Raw genomic sequence first — 22078 nt, forward strand, 5'->3', positions numbered from 1 at the left:
TTTAATAACTGAAATTGCTTACATGTTTAACTCTTATTAACTTGTCATTTCATATAAACTGCCTACATGAAATCATAGTTTCATAATACAATTTCTCCCCCTCTTGACCTAACACTCTCTCCTTTGTAACTCGCGACCAACACCCACCTTACCCCTACCTTGCCCGCTATTCCTTATTTGTATATTTTTCTTTATTTGTATATTTTGTGAGATTGGTGAACAAAATCTCAGAAATTTCTATTTGAGAAACATAGGGTTATTGTTGTACAAGTGTTGGGATTAAAGGTTGGAAGTTGGTATGATTATATCAATAAGACTACAAAGAGAGAGAGAGAGAGAGAGAGAGAGAGAGAGAGAGCAGAACAAAGAGAGAAAAAGAATGAAATGAGAGGGAGATCGAGAGAGGAGAGGAGATATGGAGCAGAACAAGAGAGAGATGGAGTAGAATAATGCATTTAGTTTGTTATAATTATTATTCTATGAACGATTACATTTTCCTTGGTGTCATAGCATGCTAGACTTCCATGAATTCTACTTGCAACCACTTTACTTTCTATAATCATGGTTGACTTGCATACTTGCAATGGGGATACAATGCCTACATAAGTGGTACTTAACTATATGCAAGGCATCCTTACCAATACTCCTCACTTAGTTTTTATAGACAGTCAAGGTACTTGATTCATGGTCAACTAGATCTATTTGATATACTCATTTAGTTCAACTATGATCAAAATATGCGTGTTCTCCTGGAAGATTTTATATATGCTTATTCTTGTTTGAAGAATACTTACTAGCATTGTAGAAGATATGTTTTATTGTGGGTATTTTAATGGTTAATGTGAGAATTATCCATATGATATGTAGTGTTTGGGAGTTCATTGCCCAAGGACTATAGATGATTCCTTTCTGAAGAGATCATAGGCTTTACTTGGATCACAATTCTAACCAATTAATTAAAAGGATGTGTGCTACCTTCAAGCCTCCTTATTAGGAAACTTGGCAATGGATAAATTTATTAGGTGGATTCTCTTACATTGCAGGGTCCCTTGAATCTATGAGTTCACTTGGTACACTATATGATGAGGTTTCATGATGCGGAGTGCAAATAAAGACCAGACCCAAATACTTGTATTTTTCATATTTCACAAGGACTTCTAGTTTTAGATGGATTCTTTACTTTATTAGATAAGTTTTATTTATATTTTCTAGTTTATTTAGGACACTAAATATTAATTCTATTTGATTTACATTTTTAAATATGTTTTCTATTTAGATTAGGATTCTCTAACTCATTCCTATCTAGATTAAGATTTAGAATTCTATAAATACCCATTGTATTTTCATTATGTAAAACTTTTCTGAATTATATCAATAAAGTTTTCTTCTTCATAAAGCTGTTTTACTTTATTTTATCTTTAAACTTTGGATTAAGTCTTGTTTATTTTAAGATCTTGGATTAGATCTTATTTACTTTCAAAGGTTTGATCGTGTGTCGATCCTTTTTTGTGCTACACACTATGTCAGGTGGTATCATAGTAGGGATTTCACCCTCATTACAATGGGCAATACTGGTGGTGGTAGCAACAATCAACTTCCTCATAGGGATCAGAGGTTGCCAATTGTGTGGAGAGCAATCGAGGAATAGCGAAACAATATGGAACAATTTAGAACAAATTTGGAACACCAATTTCAGGAGCTTCGAGAACAATGGTGTGCCATGTTGAATATTGGTGAAAATAAGAATAAAAAACCTATTCAAGCTGGTGGAGCTAACCCTAGTAGAGTTGATCTTGATCTTGTTCTCTTCAACCCTAGAATAAGAGCTATGATGGAGGATGATACAAGTGATGATGAGGAGATGAACATTGGGTATGTTGCATGCCAAGGACAAGGAAGAGGTGGTTGAAATTTCCAACAACACCATAGGAGGGATGACGAGCTCAAATTGAAGATGGATATCCCTACCTTTAGTGGAGATCTTGACATTGAAGGTTTTCTTGATTGGTTGACCGAGGTGGACCATTTCTTCGAGTATGCTAAAATTCCGAAGGAACAAAAGCTAAAATTGGTGGCCTATAGATTAAAAGGAGGAGCTTTTGTATGAGGATCATTTGAAAGAGACAAGGAGGCGAGAAGGGTGCAATCCAGTCACCACATGGAGGAGGATGCATCAATTATTAAGAGGTAGATTTTTACCTCCTGATTATGAATAATATTTATTTGAAGCTTTCCAAAATTGTTTGTAGTAAGAATGTCAATGAATATACCGTTAAATTCTTGAGATTAGCAGTAAGAAATCACTTGTCTGAAAGTGATAATCAACCAGCAGCATGATATTTGAAGGGATTAAAACATTTAATTCGTGATAAAATTGGAACTCAGATGGTGATGAGTGCACAATAGTGTCATGACCCGATTCTACAGGCCAGATCGGCATTAGGACTTGGGTCGGTATAAAGCCTCCGAGGCCCGTAGTAAGCCTTATTATTCCCAAACTCATAACCATGGCCAAAATTAAGGCCCAACATGCAAATAAAATAAAATATTATATATTTTTTTTAGTCAACCCAACCCGATAACCATCAGAAACCAAAACTAGAAAGGCCCAGGTTAACCCTAATACCCATTATGTACAAACTATTTAATATCATAAAAATTTTCATTAATTAGTACTATAAATACATAATCTAATGTCATATCGGAGTTCTAATTATTAAACAAATAAATAAATAAATAGATACTAGAAACTATTAAACTAAACAACACAACCTGTGAAGGAAAAATGCAGGTTAGACTTGAAGAAATAAACTTGCTCCTCCTGCAACCTGGAAAAAAAATATTTGAACAGGAATGAGTGTTTGACTCAGAGAGTTTAGATATTAATTATAGATGCAATTTCTATAACTATCTAAAACTAGTGTAATCCTACCATGAAATGCACATCTATCACATATAACAAATAATTCACCCAATATTTACACGAGAAGTTAATTTGGAGCTACTCACACACCCAATTTATCACATTAATATATATATATATATATCTATGGGAGCTAATTCCTTATACAGCTTTCTTAATTCAATACATGCCAGTGAGGTCAACTCAAGTCGGATTTTCGCTTAATAATTCAAGCACGGGGCTTAGCGAGATCAACTTAAAGCCGTACTCACCCCGAATTATCCATATATAAGGATCAAGTCCCAGCGAGTCAAGCTTCAGCCATGACTACCCATCCTATCTATATCTATATCCACACCATACTCACACCAACACACCCACACAGCTCCAAATTATCCTCAGGGTGGCAATCACAAATAAGTAACAATAATTAATTATGTAGCAGCTAAAATGCCTATAATATATTAACTATACATGTGAATAATTAAACATTTATAAAATGCATGAGCATGTCATATATATAATTAATATTGAAATTGCAAAGATAATCAATATCTAACTCACAGATTGGTCGACCCGATTACAGCTGATCCGATTGGAAGGAGAAGAAAGACTAGCCGATACCAATTACCTAAATAGACACATTGACCTATATCAAATTTACTGACAGAATTAATTAATTAATTAAATCAAAGAAGCAAGAATAATTTTTTAAGGTCTTATTGAAATTTCGGCAGAGTTTTCCCTATAACTGGACCTAATCCCCTGCAAGAAAACTTAGCAACAACAACACACAGGGCCTCAAGCCCACCACAATAATTATAATGCCCATCCGGCCTATAAGAATTCTAATCTAGGTCTAATCCTTTATGCTCTGGCTCGAGTCTCTAACTCCTCTACAGTCTAAATAATTATTTTTAGCACTTTAAAAATTATAAAAATATTCTCAGAGGTCCTCTATATTGTCCTTATATCAATTAAAGTCATTTTACTTAATTTTACTAAGTCAATAATATTTTACAGATTTATTAGCTAGTTTAAATAAGGAACAAATTACACAATTTGAGTTAGCGACTACTTTTATAAATTCTACTACCTGGAATGTAATATTCTCAAATTTAATCTAAAAGTATTCATATAAATTATAAAATTAATTGTGTGTGAAATTGCCTTTATTCATGCCTAGAAATTTGGCCACTAAGAGTTAGAGGACCAAATAGAATTAATTGATAAGTTACGGGGCAAGCAAGGGATTGGAGAACTAACTTGAAGTAATTATTAAATTGAGGGGAAGATTTAGAAATGATAATAATATATATAAAAAAATGACCAATAGCAAATAGAAAGCACATCATGGACCGATGGGTAAAGGGTGAAGGACCAATGGGTAAAAACTAACAAGAATCACTTCATCTCTCTCTCCATGGAGTCGACCACTTATCCCATTTTCTCTCTCTTTTCTTTTTGCATTCAATAGCAAAATTCTCTCAAATTAGAGGAAGAGACACCAAGCAAAAAACTCTAGATCATACCATTTTTAGAGACCTAAGCAAAGGGAGCAAAAAGACTTCGTGATTCAAGCTTTAAGAAGCCTAATTCTTTGAAGGGTTTGGTAGAAACTTGAAGGAAGAGGGGCAGCAGCTAGTACTCAAGTAAGGTTAGTGCTATAACTTATATTTTTAATCATGTTTGAGTGGGGACTCCACTTGGCATAAGGGAGAAATACAAAGTAAGGAAAATAATAGTTTGTGTGTGTCTTGGAAGTTGGAAGTGCTAGTAGGCTGCAGGATCAGTCATATTTAAAAATTCATAACTTAAACTAAGAATGTTGGATTGCTGTGATCTTTATGTCTATGGAAACTTTAATGAATGTGCCAGACCTAATTCCCTTATTAAGATAGTGTTTGAAGGTAAAAACTTTTTACTGCTTAGATTTGGAAATTGACTTGATGATTTCTAGAAGCAGGGCAATCAACTTTAAAAAATTCATATCTTGTGTTAAAGCACTTGAAATAAGGTGATTCTTAAACCGTTGAAAAGCTCAATGAATGCCCTAAAACTTTGTAGTTATGGCCGAAAATTGATTTTGCTAGCTACATAGTGATATTTTTACATTTCCTGTTATTGCTCTGAATGTGATTGAAGTCTAAAACAGGTTGCACATTTTTATTCATAACTTGAAATATAGACCTGATTTTGATATGATTCAAATTGGAGATTTAAATAAACATATGAAAGTTGAGTTTTGAAAAATATGACAATAAAACCCTGTTTTTATGATTTTTGGTAGAATTTTAAATTACTACACTTGTTTACCTAAATTGACTGGAAAATGCAATTGTGTGATATTAGTGATATTGATTATGAATGAGTTGTGAATAAAGGGGAAATTGGTAAGCATGTCTTAATTGAATAAATTATATGTAATCTTGATAGTTTGTATACCCATTACAAGTCTAGAAATAGGTGGCATGAGGAAATTGACTAGTTAATAACTGAAATTGTGCATAATAACTTGGCTTATGCCATGATAAGGATACTTGGCTTATGCCATAATGAGGATATTTGGCACTTGAGTTATCTAGACATTGTAATTGGGCTAAGGAAATAAATAAAAAGGGGCAAATGAAAAAAGGTTATTCATGAAATGCTATGTACCTTGATTATAATTGTTATTAATCTGAACATTACAAAAATTGATGTAATTAAAAGCTATATCATGTCATGTTAAAATTGTATGGGATTATACGTTGTACTAATGAAATAAAATTGTTAGAAACATGTCTCATGAGATTATGCATAATTTGCTCACATACATATTTATGACATAATATCATTAAGTTATAGCACCACTAAGCAAGTTTATTTAGCGGAGAGTTGTTTGAACTTTTCGTACGCAATAAAAGTAAGGATAAAGAGCCGGTATGGGAGTGAAGGTGAATGGGGGACATTTTGCTCAAGACTTGAGAAAACACCATATTATTTTATACACATTAGGAGATTACATTGTATTAAACATTTATGTTATGAAATGTAATCCTTTAATATGTAACTATTTAAATTTTACAACTACATGGATGTTGAAGCAAGTTTTGTATTTTGTAAACGCTTTCATATGTATATATTGTAAATTTTCAAGTATTCAAATTTATTTTAATTAATGAGATGGTTGTATAATCATGGTTATTATGAGATGGGCTGTGAATGAAACCACATAGGTTTCATATATATCTTGGAGTAATGTGATAAATGTTGATAGGTATTTTAATAGGTTACTCCAAAATTTTAAGGGAAACTCCATCAGATTTATGCCTTGAATTTAAAACTAAATTTCATTATTTGAGAAATTCCAAATAGATAGAAAAATTATAAATTTTATTTCTTATGACTAAAATAGGTTTAAAATTTTTAAATCTTCGCTGTTTTTCCCTAAAATTAAGCATAATTAGAAATAAAGAAATCAATACTTGTAGGAGGAATTGTTAACCCTTGAGATATACTCTTAGGAGTGTCTCAAGGGCATGTACATACTACTCTAGCTGCAAATAGGATTTAAGTATTACATGGAATGCGTCTAAAACGTCTAAAAATGCTAAGAATGACTGTAAACACGACCCTTTTTCGGGACAGCCCACCTGACACCTAGACCAGGTTAAAAACTTAGTTTCAAGTGCCGATAAGCTGTCACCGATCCTATTGTATCTAAACAAAGTCCAAAAATTATTAATAATTATCATATAATTATATTTAATTTACAGGCATCCAAAAAGGTTGAAAATCTCACCAAGCAATTTGAATCATCTGATGATCGTCTTTTTTAAATAGTATCTAATCGAAGCAGGGTCAGTCTCATCTCGAAGGTTTCATTGTGCTGAGTTCATCGGTGGTCTCGGATTGTCGATCCAATGGTTGGATCATTCTAGATCTGATCGAAAAGCTTGAAAAACTCAAAACTTTTCTCTTTCATACTTTTTTCTCCAATCACCATTTGCTATAAAATTGGTATCAAAAGAAACCTCTCAGAATAAGCTTTCTAATGCCACCAAGAATGCCTTAATCGGACATTTGATGAAGTCAAAATTACGCTTGGAAATCGCTACCCTTGCTCACCCGTTGAAGGGGAAATTCCTCCATTCGCGCCACTACTGGCGTTGCTCCGACTGGCTGGTGGCTCGTCGGCATCGTGGGGTGGTGGGGCTCCCCTGTCAACCACTGCTAGTGGCCAGACTCTCACCAGTAACTACAAAAAAGGGTGGAGGGGGCGGGGACGGGCAAGGGGGAAGAGAGTGACGAGAGGGAGAGGGAGGTATGTGGGAGGGAGAAAGAGAGAGAGAGAAAAATGTAGCTGGAAAATTTTTTTTTTCTATTTCCTACACACACACTTCCCAAGGTCCTAACTTGTCACTATCACTACTTTTTCATTTCATTTCATTCATTTATCTCTTTTACATATATATATATATATATATATATATATATATATATATATATTAACATACTAATAAATTTAAAAATATCTCAATTAAATTTGTCAAGAAAATATATTTTTAATAATAATAATAATAATAATAATAATAATAATGCAAATAACAAATAAAATAATAATAGTAATAATAAAACATGTAAAAATGATGTTCATTTAACAAAAATACCATTGTGAAAATATTAATTTAAAACAATGAATAAAATATTAATAAATTATTAGCTTAATAAAAGAAAATATTTATTAAAAAAAATTAAGTTGTTACATTCTTCTCCCCTTAAGAAAATTCATTCCCGAATTTTAAATAAACAGGGGATATTGAAAAGAAGGTGATTGGAACAAGCCCGAGCATTTGTTCTTTGAGCTCTGCACAGATGATTGAAAACACTTTACTTGTATCTGCCCCTGCTGTAGCATGCTAGATATCATCCTCTGTCTAAAACTAAGCCATCACATCTAACTACTTGCAAATATTTTCTTGACATCTAAGGTACTCACTATGCTTCTATTGCACTCTGATGTGGTATCTTGCAACACTAGCCTTTGTTCTCTTCTATTACCAATCTCTGTGATGCAAAGATGTGACCCATGCTACTTGTTTTGCAAAGCCTCACCAAGTGTCTTTCTAAAATAACTACTTATACATGTACCTTACTTGAGATCATTTCTTATCCTATTTGGCCATTGGAGCTTTAGCAAGACTTTTCTCCGTGCTAAAAGCATCTGTACTTCTTAATTCCATGACATTGTGAACCTCCTAATTATTTTGTGCCACTAACAAGGTCCTTGTACCAACTCCTACCTATCTCATAGGTAATTAGATGTGTAGAGTTCCATCCAAAGCCAAACATTCCTTACACCATCTATTGATATCAGAAAGTGAACTGGTCTCTCCTTTGACATAACAAAAGTTTGTGTATTCTCGAGCCACCCAGTCAACACAATTTATCATATCCTTGTCCTTTCCTGAAAAAGGAGTTCCTTGACTTTTGCTTTAAATTTCTTACTATCTGACATACTTCCTGACACATTGGCACTTCGATAGAGGCTCCACCTCTCCCTGAACTTGTCATTTTACCATAACTTATCCTAAACATCTCTTAGGGTCCCTCTCATACCATTCCTTTTTATCTTTTCTCACTTTGTGCCTTTTCTTTAAAGATATCCATCCCATCAACGTTAACTTTAACCTTTTTATTATTTCTTAATCCTAACTTGATTGGTAACTCCATTACTTCTAAAATTCTAACTTTGCGATTGGTTTTTACTGGCACATACAACATATAGTATCACACGACAACACTAACCTACAACTCATTTTATGGAACTCAGGCAATCCACCATGGATGATCCTTCTTGTACCTCCTTCCTAACTTGACTATTAAAATATTATCGTTCCCTACTATCCTTTATAGGGAATTGCTCTTCATGGTTAGATAGGTATCCTTGTACCTGTAAGTTCCACCTAAGCTATCATGGTAGTAAGAAATGTGTATTGTACCACAATCCTAGAAGATACTTTATGCATTCATTTTTCTTGATATAGCCACATCTATGGCCTATAGCCTTTCAGACTTCAACCTCGAATCTACCCATGTCTCTTGATCCTCCTTTTCAATTTTTTTCATCATCTCTTCACAACTAATGTGTTTTATTGTAAGATATCAGCTGTACCTACACTTTGCTGTACTATTGTCCTACCTGACATATCATCTTAGAATTTATAGTCTCTTCTTATTCTCCATTTATCCTTTATACTTATAATCACTTGTCTAGTGCCCCATATACTCTGCTATATTCTGGAAGATAAAGCATTGATAGATTCTTTTAGAACTAACTCTAGTCTTGCCAACAATCACTCCTCTGATCCTTGTACTTTTTAATAACCTGTAATTACATCTATTCTATCTTGTCCTGTCCTATCCTCTACTAGTGTTCTGTTACATATTATCATGTTAGTCATATTTTCTTACAAAATTATCTTGTTGGTCACACTAAAAATACTTGCCTAATCCTATATTACAGAATCTAAGTCTCACCATTTGAATTCTAACATCAAATCTTTGTGCCATTATCCCTTTTTCTTTTCTCTCATTGTGCATGCTTGAATCCATTAGGTTGAGTTATATTCAATTTACAATCTACTGGCTTCGCTTTTTTGTCTAATAAGACAGTTTGAGTTACCGTTGCACACTTTCAGGTTACTACCCACTTTGGTTGCCTACATCACCTAACCTTCCTCATATTAATAACAATCTAAAAAGTCCTTGTCCCATTGCCACTCATTCTACCTTAGGGACAGAAAATAGATAAAGCTTATTCCAGATCTTACAACTCTAAGTTCTATGTTCTGGCTCCTAACACTACACTAATTATGACATGTTTTGAGTTCTGCATCTCTAGGTTCTATACCATGACAAATGTTCTCCCTAATGTCATCCTTTTCTATTTTATTCTTTGACCAACTCCTTTTATCTTACCCAAATCTGAACTTTGACTATTTATTCTTTAGCTCTATTCTCTTTCTTAACCTGACTGTCATGTTAGAAACTTATATCCCTTCACTATCTCTATCAAGTCATCAACACCTTGATGTTAATAAGAATTAGTCCTTAGACCACTCTAGCTAGCACTTTTACTGGCATTCAGGTCATACTGCATCAGTAACCAACTATCTAAATTTTTATTTCTATACTTCCTCTATTTACTGGCATTCTGTAATTTATCTTTACTGACTTACTGCCCTTAATATTATTCTATTCAGAGTATACTCTTGCCTTAAGCAATAAGAAGTTGAAAAGGAGCTTAGGGAATTGTAGCCATGCATTCATTGTGTGATCTCTATTTTTGTCCTTTAGAATGCATAATCCTCTACTACCTCGAGGAAGGGATCTGCAGGAATTCTATTTTCCCACTTCCACTTAAAAAGCCAAAACTTAAGATACTAAGTATCCAAACCTGTCATTAAATTGAAAGGCTTTATGTCCATCATGATCTGATTACTTATAATTTCTATAGTGGAAGTTGTATCCTCTCTAGGGAACCTGAGCCAACAACTCTCTACCACACTCCATAATCTCATTTGGGACACTATTCTGTAGGTTACCCTCAATAGTAGTAACCTTCTATCTCTCCTGAAAAGATAAAATCATACCTTACATCACAACTGACTACAACAGAGGTACTGCATCTGCCATCTTGTCATAACCATGTTAGGCTATTTGTTCTCTTATCATACTCCAAACCCCTCAAAGCATCGTTTCACAGGCTATGAACATTATTCATAGCATCCGGTCTCCTTTTAAGGAAGCAAAGTCGTACTCTGTGCTTTGCTGTCATATAAGGAAGAAACTATTTTACTAAACTTTAGGCAAATGTCCATTGTAATGCTAAAACTATCTAAGACCCCATATCAAAGACTAGATGGTCTCACTTTGTAAGTGTTATCTTTACTTTGTGACTATACTAAAACCTCTAGTCTTATGGCAACTCCTGATATAACTCTAGCTCATGCTAGGATAACCAAGCCACTGACTATAATTACTGCCCAACTGTGACCTTCGATATTCTAGCACAAGGGTATAAACCCCCAACTAGGAGTTCCAAACTCTTCTACAAAAATAGAACTCTGTTCTAGGATAACTATACTAAAACAGAAGCTGTCTGCAACCACCCTCATCATGGTGCACCACAGGGAAACAAGCAGCCCTACACAATAGTCCCATGCCAATACTGTAATCTACAACTTATAGCACAAGCATCGAGAATAGTATATAGTTACTACGGTATGTCCCAACAGACCAGGTTTCCAATCTTTTATCTCTCTTGAACCCACTAATATCATAAACTTACTCTGACTGGGCTATCCACTAGTGACTGCCAGTAGTGTTACCCTCACCCCTATCTAGGGCAACTATACTGCCATAACTCACCTTTATGTACTCATGCCTTGTGCTGGATAGGCACGCCACCTAGCCCCATACTAATAACAACACAGAACTTCTTGGAGAATGTATTCCCATGGAAGACCTCATTACGTCTGTTAACTCTAGTTCACATCACCATGTACTCTACGAAAATCAAGACACTAAACTAAAGCACTCTTATACTATCCAAGGAATAACGCAAAGTTTAAAAATAAGGAATTACATGAGAAAACAAAACAGGATCCTATAATCCACCTGTGACAACTCTAGGTACACACTTCCCATGAATTTAAAGTCTAAGCTCTGATACCAACTTTGTCACGATCCAATTTCATGGGCCAAATTAGCACTAGGACCTAGGCCGACATAAAGCCCCTGAGACTCGTAGTAAGTCTCACTATTTCCAAACCTATAACCAGGGCCAAAATTAAGACCAAATATGCATATAAAATATTATATTTTTATTTGGGCCAACCCAATCCGATAACCATCAGAAACTAAAGCTAGGGGAGCCCAGCTCAACCTTGAACCTATCATGTATAAACTATTTAATATCATAAAAATTTTTTATTAATTAATACCATAAATACATAACCTAATGTCATAGTGGAGTTTTAATTATTAAACAAATAAATAAGTAAATAAATAAATAAATAGATACTAGAAATTATTAAACTAAACAGCACAACCTATGGAAGAAAAATATAGGCTAGACTCAAAGAAATAAACTCGCCTCTCCTGTAACCTAGAAAAAATATTTGAACAGGAATGAGCATTCGACTCAGAAAGTTTAGATATTGATTATAGATGTAATTTCTATAACTATCTAAAACTAGTGCAATCCTACTATGAAATGCGCATCCATCACATATAACAAATAATTCACCCAATATTCGTATGAGAAGTTAATTTGGAGCTACTCATACACCCAGTTTATCACATCAATATATATATATGGGAGTTGATCCTCTATATAGCTATCTTAATCCAATACCGGCCAGCAAGGTCAACTCAAGCTAGACTTTCGCTTAATAATCCAAGTGCGGGAGTCAGCGAGATTAACTCAATGTCGTACTCACCCCGACTTATCCATATATGAGGATCGAGTCCCAGCGAGTCAAGCTCTACCCGCAACTACCCGTCCTACCCATACTCATGCTAACACACCCACACAGCTCCAAATTATCCTCAGGTCAGCAATCACAAATAAATAACAATAATTAAATATGGACCAACCAAAATGCCTCTAATATATTAACTATACATGTGCATAATTAAATATTTATAAAATGCATGAGCATGCTAGATATATAATTAATATTGAGATTGCAAAAATAATTAATATCCAACGCACAGATTGGTCGACCGGATTGTAGCTGGTTCGGTTGGAAGGAGAAGAAAGGTTAGCCAGTAACGATTACCTAAATAGACACATTGACCTTTATCAAATTTACTGACAAAATTAATTAATTAATTAATTTAATAAAAAAAGCAAGAATAATTTCCTAAGATCTAGCCTAAATTTTGGTACAGTTTTCCCTATATCTTGACCTTACCCCCCGTAAAAAAACTCAGCAATAGCAACACATAGTGCCTCAAGCTCACTACAATAATTATAATGCCCATCTGGGGCCTACAACAATTCTAATCTAGGTCTAATTCTCCACACTCTAGCTCGAATTTCTAACTCCTCTAAAGTCCAAATAATTATTTTTAGCACTTTAAAAATTATAAAAATATTTTTGGAGGTCCTCTACATCGTCCTTATATTAATAAAAGTCATTTTACTTAATTTTACTAAGCCAAGAATATTTTATAGATTTATTAGCTAGCTTAAATAAGGAATAAACTACACAATTTGAGTTAGGGACTATCTTTACAAATTCTGCTACCTGGAATGCTTTCAGAATGTGTGAAAATGTTAGGAATGAATGTAAACATGACACATTCCTTGTCACTATCACTTTTTTAGGACAGCCCGTCGGACACGTAGACCGGGTTAAAAACTCGGTCACAAGTGTCAGTGAGCTATCAATGATCCGATTGCACCTAAATAAAGCCCAAAAATTATTAATAATTATCATATAATTATATTTAATTTACAGGCATTGAAAAAAGTAAAAAATCTCACCAAGTAATCTAGACCGTTCGATGATCGTCTTTTTCAAACAGTGTCCGATCAGAGCGGAGTTAGTCCCATCTCGAAGGTTTCACCGTGCTGAGTTTATCTCGGATCATCGATCCAACAGTTGGATCGTCTTAGACCTGATCATAAATATTGAAAAATCTGAAATTTCTCTCTTTCATAACTTTTTCCTTCGACCACCATTTGCTACAAAAATTGTATCAAAAGAAAGCTCTTAGAATAAGCATTCCAATGCCACCAAGAATGCCTCGATCGGACATTGGATGAAGCCAAAATCATGGCTGAAAGTTGCTACCCCTGTACACGCGTTGAAGGAGGAAATTCCTCCATTTGTGCCATTGCTGGCATTGCTCCGGCTAGCTAGTGGCTCATTGGAGTCGTGGGGTGGTGGGGCTCCCCTGCCTACCGCTGCTAGTGGCGGGAGTCTCACCGGCAGCTGCAAAAAGAAGGAGGAGGGAAGAGTGACGAGAGGAGAGGGAGGTGTGTGGGAGGGAGAAAGAGAGAGAGAAAGAGAGAAAAAGGCAGCTAGATTTTTTTTTTCTATTTCCTGCACATACACACTTTCCAAGGTCCTCACTTGTCACTATCACTACTTTTTCATTTAATTAATTTAACTCTTATATATATATATATATTAACATACTAATAAATTTAAAATATCTTAATTAAATTTATCAAGGAAATATATTTTCAAAAATAATAATAATAATACAAATAACAAATAAAATAATAATAGTAGTAATAATAATACGTGTAAAAATAATATTCATTGAACAAAAATATCACTGTGAAAATATTAATTTAAGACAATGAATAAAATATCAATAAATTATTAGCTTAATAAAAAAAAATATTTATTAAAAAAAATTTAGGTTGTTACAACGAGGCAAGAAACTTAGCCTTGAAAGCTGAGATGATGTTACGAGAGAAAACTCGCCAGATTTATCATCCCACATATGATAAAAATGACCACCAAGCTAAAATTGAAAAGGAGGAAACATCACAAGATGTTTCTTTGGGTGGTAATGTGGAGATATCTAAGAATCCTGCAAGTGTCAACAATAAAGCCAGCAGTTCTAATCCTCCAAAGAGCAATAATCCTTATGCTAAGCCCGTTCCAATCAATTGTTATAGGTGTAATGAGATGGAGCACAGGTCTAATGAATGCCCAAAGAGGAAATTTGTCAACATCATTGAAAAACATGATGATGATGGTGCAATCTATTGTGGACTTGATGGAGATGATGAAGAGGAAGATTGTGAACAAGATGAATCAGCATGCTTAATGAGGAGGTCAATATTCATATAGAAGATTGAAAACAAGTCATTAAAAGATTTTGTAAAACAAAGGGATCATCTTGAATTTGAATTTGACACTCTTGCAATGCCTTTTGCTATGGTGGATAATGAAGAGTTTAAAGAGAGTATTATAGGGAAAGAAAAGCATCAAGCTATGGAGGTTCCAATGAAGATTGAAATTTTCTCTAACAATTTCCGTAGTGTTTTTAGTGATTTTATTTGTCTAAGTGAGTTTAAGCATACCAAGGAAGATGCAAAATTACTCAAATTAATTTTATTCAAGGTAATCTTATTGACACCATTCAAGAAGAAGATATCGTATAATCTTCCAATGAAAATTTGATTCATTAATACTTTAAAATTCGAGGCCAAATTTATCTCAGGTGGAGGAGAATGGTGTGGTAGACAGTCATTTAATTATTGTTCGGTCCAGAAATTAAAATTTGAGGTTGAATTTTCTCAAAAGTGTAGGTTAATGACGCGGTGCGCAGATCAAGACCAGATCCAAATACTTGCATTTTTCATATTTCGCAAGTACTTCTAGTTTTAGATGGATTTTTTTATTTTATTATATAAGTTTTATTTATATTTTCTAGTTTATTTAGGACACTAAACTATTAATTCTATTTAATTTGTATCTTTAAATATTTTTTCTATTTAGATTAGGATTCTCTAATTCATTTCTACCTAGATTAGGATTTAGAACTCTATAAATACCCATTGTATTTTCATTATATAAAAGTTTTCAGAATTATATTAATAAAGTTTTCTTATTCATAAAACTGTTTTGCTTTATTTTATCCTTAGACTTTGGATTAAATCATGTTTATTTTAATATCTTAGATTAGATCTTGTTTATTTTCAAAGATTTGATTATGTGTCGATTCTTTTCTGCACTACACATTGTGTCATTTCATCGGCACCATCAGAAATTACCAAATGGTCGGATGCTGACACCTCTAATATCAACTTGTACGTTAGCTGCTTCAATATAGACCCCAATGATTGAATATGAATGATCTTCCATGATAAGTTCAATGATGGTTCTCTATTAATTATAACGTACATTGTGCATGAGTTATTTCTAAACATTATGTACTTTGAACTGCTAAATTTGAATTTCTTGAAAATATGGTGTAAATATAAGTATAAAAGGGGGAAATTAAACAAAATGGAAGGAAGCATGTTTTAAATTGAGGTTGTGGCCATCATCCAATTTGAATTTCCCTAAGGAGAGCTTATTGGCGCTTGTTTATGATTCTTCTCCATGACCAGTAGTTTATAAAGCATTATTTATGACTGGATTCTCTCCCTCTCTTTCTCCCCCTCTCTCTTAATACTTCAACTGAAATTTGTTGTTTTGTTACTTGAGTTTTATCTACCTTTACTTATAATCTATTGTTTTTATGGTTTCTTACCGTTTGTCAAAACTGCAGCTGGAAAAATGAGTTTACATTTTTCTGTAGCTTAAAAACAAGTAAATTTTAGTCATCAACCCCCATGTTGCCTCTTTAATATGTTAGTGTAATAGACACATTTGTTTATCTAGTTATCTTATGTCGTCTTAGTTTGTGGTGGTGTCATAACGGCTTAATATCCAAGACCAATGCACAAGACAGGCAACATTTACCCATATGCATCTGCACCTCATAAGAAGAATTTGTTCTTGCAAAGTTTGCATGAAGAAGGTTTAGAGGATTTGAAGCTTACTGGGATCAACAAGAGGGATACTCAAAGAAATATTGGATCAGGACATAGTTGAATGTTTAGAAAATAGTGTCCAGGTTTGGACAGACTTCTCAAAAGTGCACCATTATTCGTAGAGTTTATATGAGCTATGTGGATTATAGATGGACACTGAGAAATTTGACAATTATTGATCTGGAAGGGATATCTTCTCGGGGGTTTACAAGGGGAAGAAATAAGTGAGAAGCTTTGTTTCTTCGTAGAAGAGTGGGGCTGTATTCAGGTATACTTGTAAGAAACTTTGATTGTTGGCAAGGGTTTGAAATTGAAAGTGCCTTTCTTTTTATAAAAAAAATTCTTTTCTTTTTTTGATGGTTGATTGTTGCTTCTTCTATCTCCATTGCAGTTTGTGTTGGCTGCTGAGTTTGTCAACCTGTCATGTGTAAGAAGGGTGAAGACAAGTGGAGAATTTGCTAATCATTTAATTAGTGAACTTTTATATTTTGATATCCATGACATGTTGATATAGAACTACTCGCTCTGTGGTAAGGTACTAGGCTAATTCTATGTTCTCCCTTTAATGGGGACAAAAAGCGAGAGTATGTGTGTTTTGATTTGATCCCTTGGTTCTGAGTTAGAGTCTCCAAATATACTTCTTTTGATTCTGATCCTCAATATGAAGTTTAATTGATCTTTGCATTTTCTTTGACACTGAATTATTGTTGAATTGGGTAGGGTTTTCAATTCATTGTTGATTTGCTTTGGCTGCAGATTTTTTTTGGATAGTATTGCATATGAGTACATGGTACACCAATTTTGCTCTATTCTGTGAGAGCTTCATGTTCTCACATGAACCTAAGAAGCCAGAAGCAAGCAATTTGTAGGCAATTTCATTTTTCAAAACTATCATCTTTCTGTAAATTAATCGTGTCAACTGGTTTATCCCTCCCGAGGCAAAAGTAGGCAGATTTGCATTTAGATGATTCTTTACGCTAACTCTAAATTTTATTTAATGCATTGTTGCTGTACATCTTCTGTTGAAAGAACTCTGTAAACTGGGTTGCTTTACCTGTTTCACTACATTTTACATGCTTCTGCTGAAGAAACAATTTACTCAATTTTCTTGACCGATAGCAGTGTTATTATTTGAAGTTCTTTTTTTTCCCTTAACTATTTTCTTGCCTGGTCATCTTCCCTTGATGTTGAAGGTAAAACTTCTACGTACATATGCAATGAAGATTAGAAGCCTTATCACAGTAGTTCAGTTTATACTGTGGCTTTACACTCCATTAGTCTCCCTTTCCACATGGAACCCACTTCGACCCACTGCAGACTCTTGTTATGTGTTACGATAATAAGGAGAATAGGAGTTGAGAGAATATAAGATAATATATTGTAGAAATAGGGAGCATTATAACTGATTTCAGTAGTCAAGAATTCAATAATACAACAATTCTCTCTCTCTACTTCTTTCTCCTTCTTTCTCTTTTCTTCCCTGTTCTTCTTTCTTTCCCCTGTTCCTCATCCTCTCGCTCCTTCTTCTTCTTCAATTCAGAATTTTGGAGACATTATAAACCTGCTACATAACATTATGTTTCTGGTGCTATTGATGTTCATGAGCTTGTGCAGGTTTTAACAGGGCATGATAGAATATGATCTGCAATGCTGACACATTATTTTATCAAGTATTTATGTAACTTTTTTTTTTCAATTAATCCCAGACCCTTATTATTGTCATTTTGATTGATTATTTGGCATGATAAAACCAAGGGAAACATGTTGATCAATCCTGTTCCTTGCTAAGGAATTTGCAGCCATCAACACCAGAGATAACAGAAGGGGAAAATTTACGGGCGATGGAGTCCATGAGCGTTCATGGAGCCCTTGGGTCAGGTATTGGTTATAATTTGTAAATATACTGCACAAAATGCTTTAAATTCTTTCTTGCAATGGCTAGATTTGGTTTGCATGCCGTGGTAAATTACAACATTTCTCTTCCTACTGACTTGGGCATGACCTCATATGCTTATTATGTACAGTTTTATGATGCACTAAATATAGAAATGGCATTGTCTTAATGATATTGTACTAATGATTTCTCATTGATGGAGTGGTTGATCTGTTGATGTTACGGTGTACAACTACAAGTTTGTTTTTATGTAAACGTGAGTTTACACAGGAGAAAGATTAAAGACAGGATTTTTTAGTATTACGGTCAAGATCTAAACACAAAGAAGAATAAACAAAGGGTTTAAAAAAATTCAGTAGCTTTCAGGTAAGAGGCTCCCTGGTAGTCTTTTTATCTGAGAGAAGCTTGTTAGCAAGCTGCATGACAATATTTTGTTCTCGTCCCATTCTACCACTCAATGAGGTCCATGTGAATTATGCTCTCTTTTTTTTTTTTTACCCCTGTACAGGAGGTTGCAAAGCTTCAGTGTCTAAAGTGACGGATACAGTTAATAAGTCTTATGAACATTCATTAGCACAGCCAAAGTTCTGCTTTCTATGGATTGCTGTTTGCCCTCTTCCCTTAACCTTGCCATTTCCTTCAATATTTGGGAATCTGGCTGGCCAACATGGTGAGATTTGAGCAGCCCAATTGATATGAACGAGTAGAAACAAACGCAGAGTAGTCCAAACTCAAAACAGAATGAAGGGAAGATTGTGCGGCGAAGGTCTGAGGCTTGAACATGCGTATGGGCATTTGAACTTCGTCGGCCAATCCAGATAGGAAGAAACTCAAGCCTTGATCCTTCCTAATACCCGTTTTTAGATAGAAAACGTCAAATGCATCCAAATATTCCTGCAGCAAACCCACCTGCTTCAGTTTTTTCAAGTAAGCCAATGGATCATCAAAGATATGTGATCCAAATTTTGCTCTAAACCCCTGCACACAACCTTCCCAATCCACGCAAGCCCTGCACCCTTGATCCTTACATACCCTTGATGCCACTGAACTACCTTCTCCTTTAAGTATAGTGCAGCCACTTTAACCCTATTCTCTAGTGGTGTATCAGTTACCTCAAAACAATATTCCGCTTTAACTAACCAGGATGTTAAAGCATCTCCATTAAAACGTAGAAAATCAACCCTAGGAAATGGATTTCACGCAATGACGGAGCCAAGAATTCAAATGAGAGGGCACAATTAAAATATATAATTTGTAAAAATAATATAAATAAACCAATATAAATTGACAAGAAGATTGTTTAGAAAATATTAATAAACTGTTATAATTAAATTACAATAATCCTCATCTATTTTTCATTGACTAAAATCTATTCATAGTAACTTCATTGTCAATACTTGCAAATAGATCCCTTTCAATGTAAGCCACCAAACAATCATTTAGTAGCTCGTCTCCCATTCTATTACGAAGTGAACTTTTAATGATATTCATTGCAGAAAAAGCTCTTTCCACTGTGGCTGTAGCAACTGGCAAGATTAATAATAATTTGATTAACAAATATACCAAAGGAAAAATAATATGCTTTTTTGTAGCAACTATCTTCTCAGCAAGACCTTCAATTCCACTAACTTTAGAAAATTTCTCATCCATACACATATCAAAGACAAAGTTCTGAAGTTGAGATTCAAGTTCAATTAGAGCAACTGTAGAAAATTCACATGGATAAAATATTGTGAGTTGAATCAATTTGCTCGTATCGAATGCAGAAAATGAGTCCTTAGGATCGAGACATGCCATGCATATAAGCAAATTTGTATTCACTTCATCAAATCAATTATTAAGTTCTTGAAAATGCATATCAATCATAGAATAAAACAACTCAACACGATAGTGATGAAGATTTGTCATTTCTTCACTTCTACGCCTTGATCTCCCTCTAGCTACATAGACATCCTCCATATCTAATACAGCTATATCATATTTATCACAAAATTCTAATACCTCAAGTAACAAAGCTTCCCAACCATTTTCTCTTATCACTTGCAAATGACATTTTGAGACTTTAACTAGATTCATAGCACTTACAATATCTTGATCCCTCTTCTGTAAAACTTGTGATAACTCATATATGATTCACAAAATGTTTTTCATAAGATGCAACACAAAGATAAATTCAAATCGATTCATAATATCTAGCAAATCAATTGCTTCAGCCTTTTGTGGATCATCACTATCATTTTCTCCAATATACTCAAGAACATCAATGACAGAAGGAAATAAATGTATCAAATTAATAAGCGTACCATAATGAAAACTCCAACAAGTATCTCTCGGTCTCTTCAATGCCATTTATTGATTTAGACCTTATCTAGTTTTAATTTCACCTTTTGCAATTCCTTTAAACACTTTCTCTAGTTGCTTTTCTCGAAGCATATCCCTGCATTTATAAGAACCTCCAATAATATGAACCAAACGAGTAACAGTATTGAAAAAAGAACCAATACTTGAATGCTTTTTAGCAACAGCAACAAGTGTGAGTTGGAGTTGATGAGCAAAACAATAGATATAATAAGCACTAGAATTATTCTTCAAAATCAAACTTTTAAGGCTATTAAATTCACTTCGCATATTACTAGCTCCATCACAACCTTGACCTCTCAAACTAAATATACTCAAGCCATAAGTAGAAAGCAAAGACTCAATACCTTTTTTAAGAGATGCTGCACTTGTATTATGGACATACACAAGACCAATAAATCTTTCAATGACACATCCAGATCCATTGACATATCTTATGGCAACTCTCATTTGCTCTTTAACTGATATATCTCGACATTCATCAACTAAAATAGAAAATAAATCATCTCCCAAGTCTGTAATGATAGCCTTTGTTGTCTCAGTTGCAACTGCATTAATGATATCTTTTTGAATATCAGGAGATGTGAGTCTGAGATTGTCAAGAGCATTCTTCAATATAACATTATTAATTTCTTCATTACATGAAGCTAGAACTTTTAATAATTCAAGAAAATTTCCTTGATTTAATGAATTTTTAGACTCATCATTCCCTTGAAAAGCCAATCTTTGCATCAAGAGATAACGAAGACATATAATGGATGCATTTAACCTGCAACGATACTTAATTTTTTACTGTTCTGATTGTTTTGAAAAAGAAACTTCAATGTATTGAGCTTGATTCATCAAATCTTCACAAGCTAACCGATATTTATTATAATCACTATTATGGTATCCTACATGTTCTCTCAATCTTTCTTTCTTTCGCTAATTAGTAAAACCTTCAGATACAAAAGCATCATTACCTCTTTCACTACGCCCAGTTGCAAAAAGATAACAATATAAACAATATACAACATATTTTTCAATACTATATTCCAACCAACTACTGAATTCATCAAACCAAGATGCAATAAATCTCTATTTTCGAGTTCCATCTACCTTTTGAGGAAATTTATGATGGTGTGGTTGACATGAACCTTTAAGTAAGTAAGCTTTACGTACCTGATTCCTAATATTAGGCGGATAGCTTATTATGTTAGGCCGCAGTCCTGGATCAGAAGGAATGTTTTTTATATTGACCTTAGCTTCCTCAACAATTACTTGCTTAGGTGGTGCTAGTTGAATAGGTTGATTTATTGATGATGATGATTCTACAGTGTTTGATTTTTTTCTTTAAAAAATCGCTCCATATCTATAAAAATTAAAAAAC

At 33.9% G+C, this 22078-nt stretch overlaps 1 protein-coding gene and 1 pseudogene across 1 annotated transcript; one reads left to right on the top strand and one right to left on the bottom strand.

Annotated features, from left to right (window-relative positions):
* Positions 1-621: 621 nt before the first annotated feature.
* LOC131181387 (uncharacterized) lies at positions 622-19442 on the top strand (annotated as a pseudogene).
* Positions 19275-21441, bottom strand: LOC131181388 (uncharacterized). The gene is made up of 4 exons (XM_058149435.1): positions 20736-21441; positions 19965-20054; positions 19749-19877; positions 19275-19486 (listed from the first exon to the last, which is right to left on the bottom strand). The coding sequence occupies exons 1-4, from the start codon at positions 21439-21441 to the stop codon at positions 19275-19277; spliced, it is 1137 nt and encodes a 378-aa protein (XP_058005418.1).
* Between the last annotated feature and the right edge of the window lie 637 nt (positions 21442-22078).

The sequence above is a fragment of the Hevea brasiliensis genome, chromosome 7 (assembly GCF_030052815.1).
Source record: "Hevea brasiliensis isolate MT/VB/25A 57/8 chromosome 7, ASM3005281v1, whole genome shotgun sequence".
NCBI classification, from domain to species: domain Eukaryota; kingdom Viridiplantae; phylum Streptophyta; class Magnoliopsida; order Malpighiales; family Euphorbiaceae; genus Hevea; species Hevea brasiliensis.

Coding starts and splice junctions, on each gene's coding strand:
- LOC131181388 (XM_058149435.1), bottom strand. CDS start 21,441: ATGCAAAGATTGGCTTTTCAAGGGAATGATGAGTCTAAAAATTCATTA. Junction 19,878..19,964: donor TAAAGTTAGTGGAATTGAAG/GTCTTGCTGAGA, acceptor TAATCTTGCCAG/TTGCTACAGCCACAGTGGAA. Junction 19,487..19,748: donor TGAAAGGGATCTATTTGCAA/GTATTGACAATG, acceptor CATCCTGGTTAG/TTAAAGCGGAATATTGTTTT.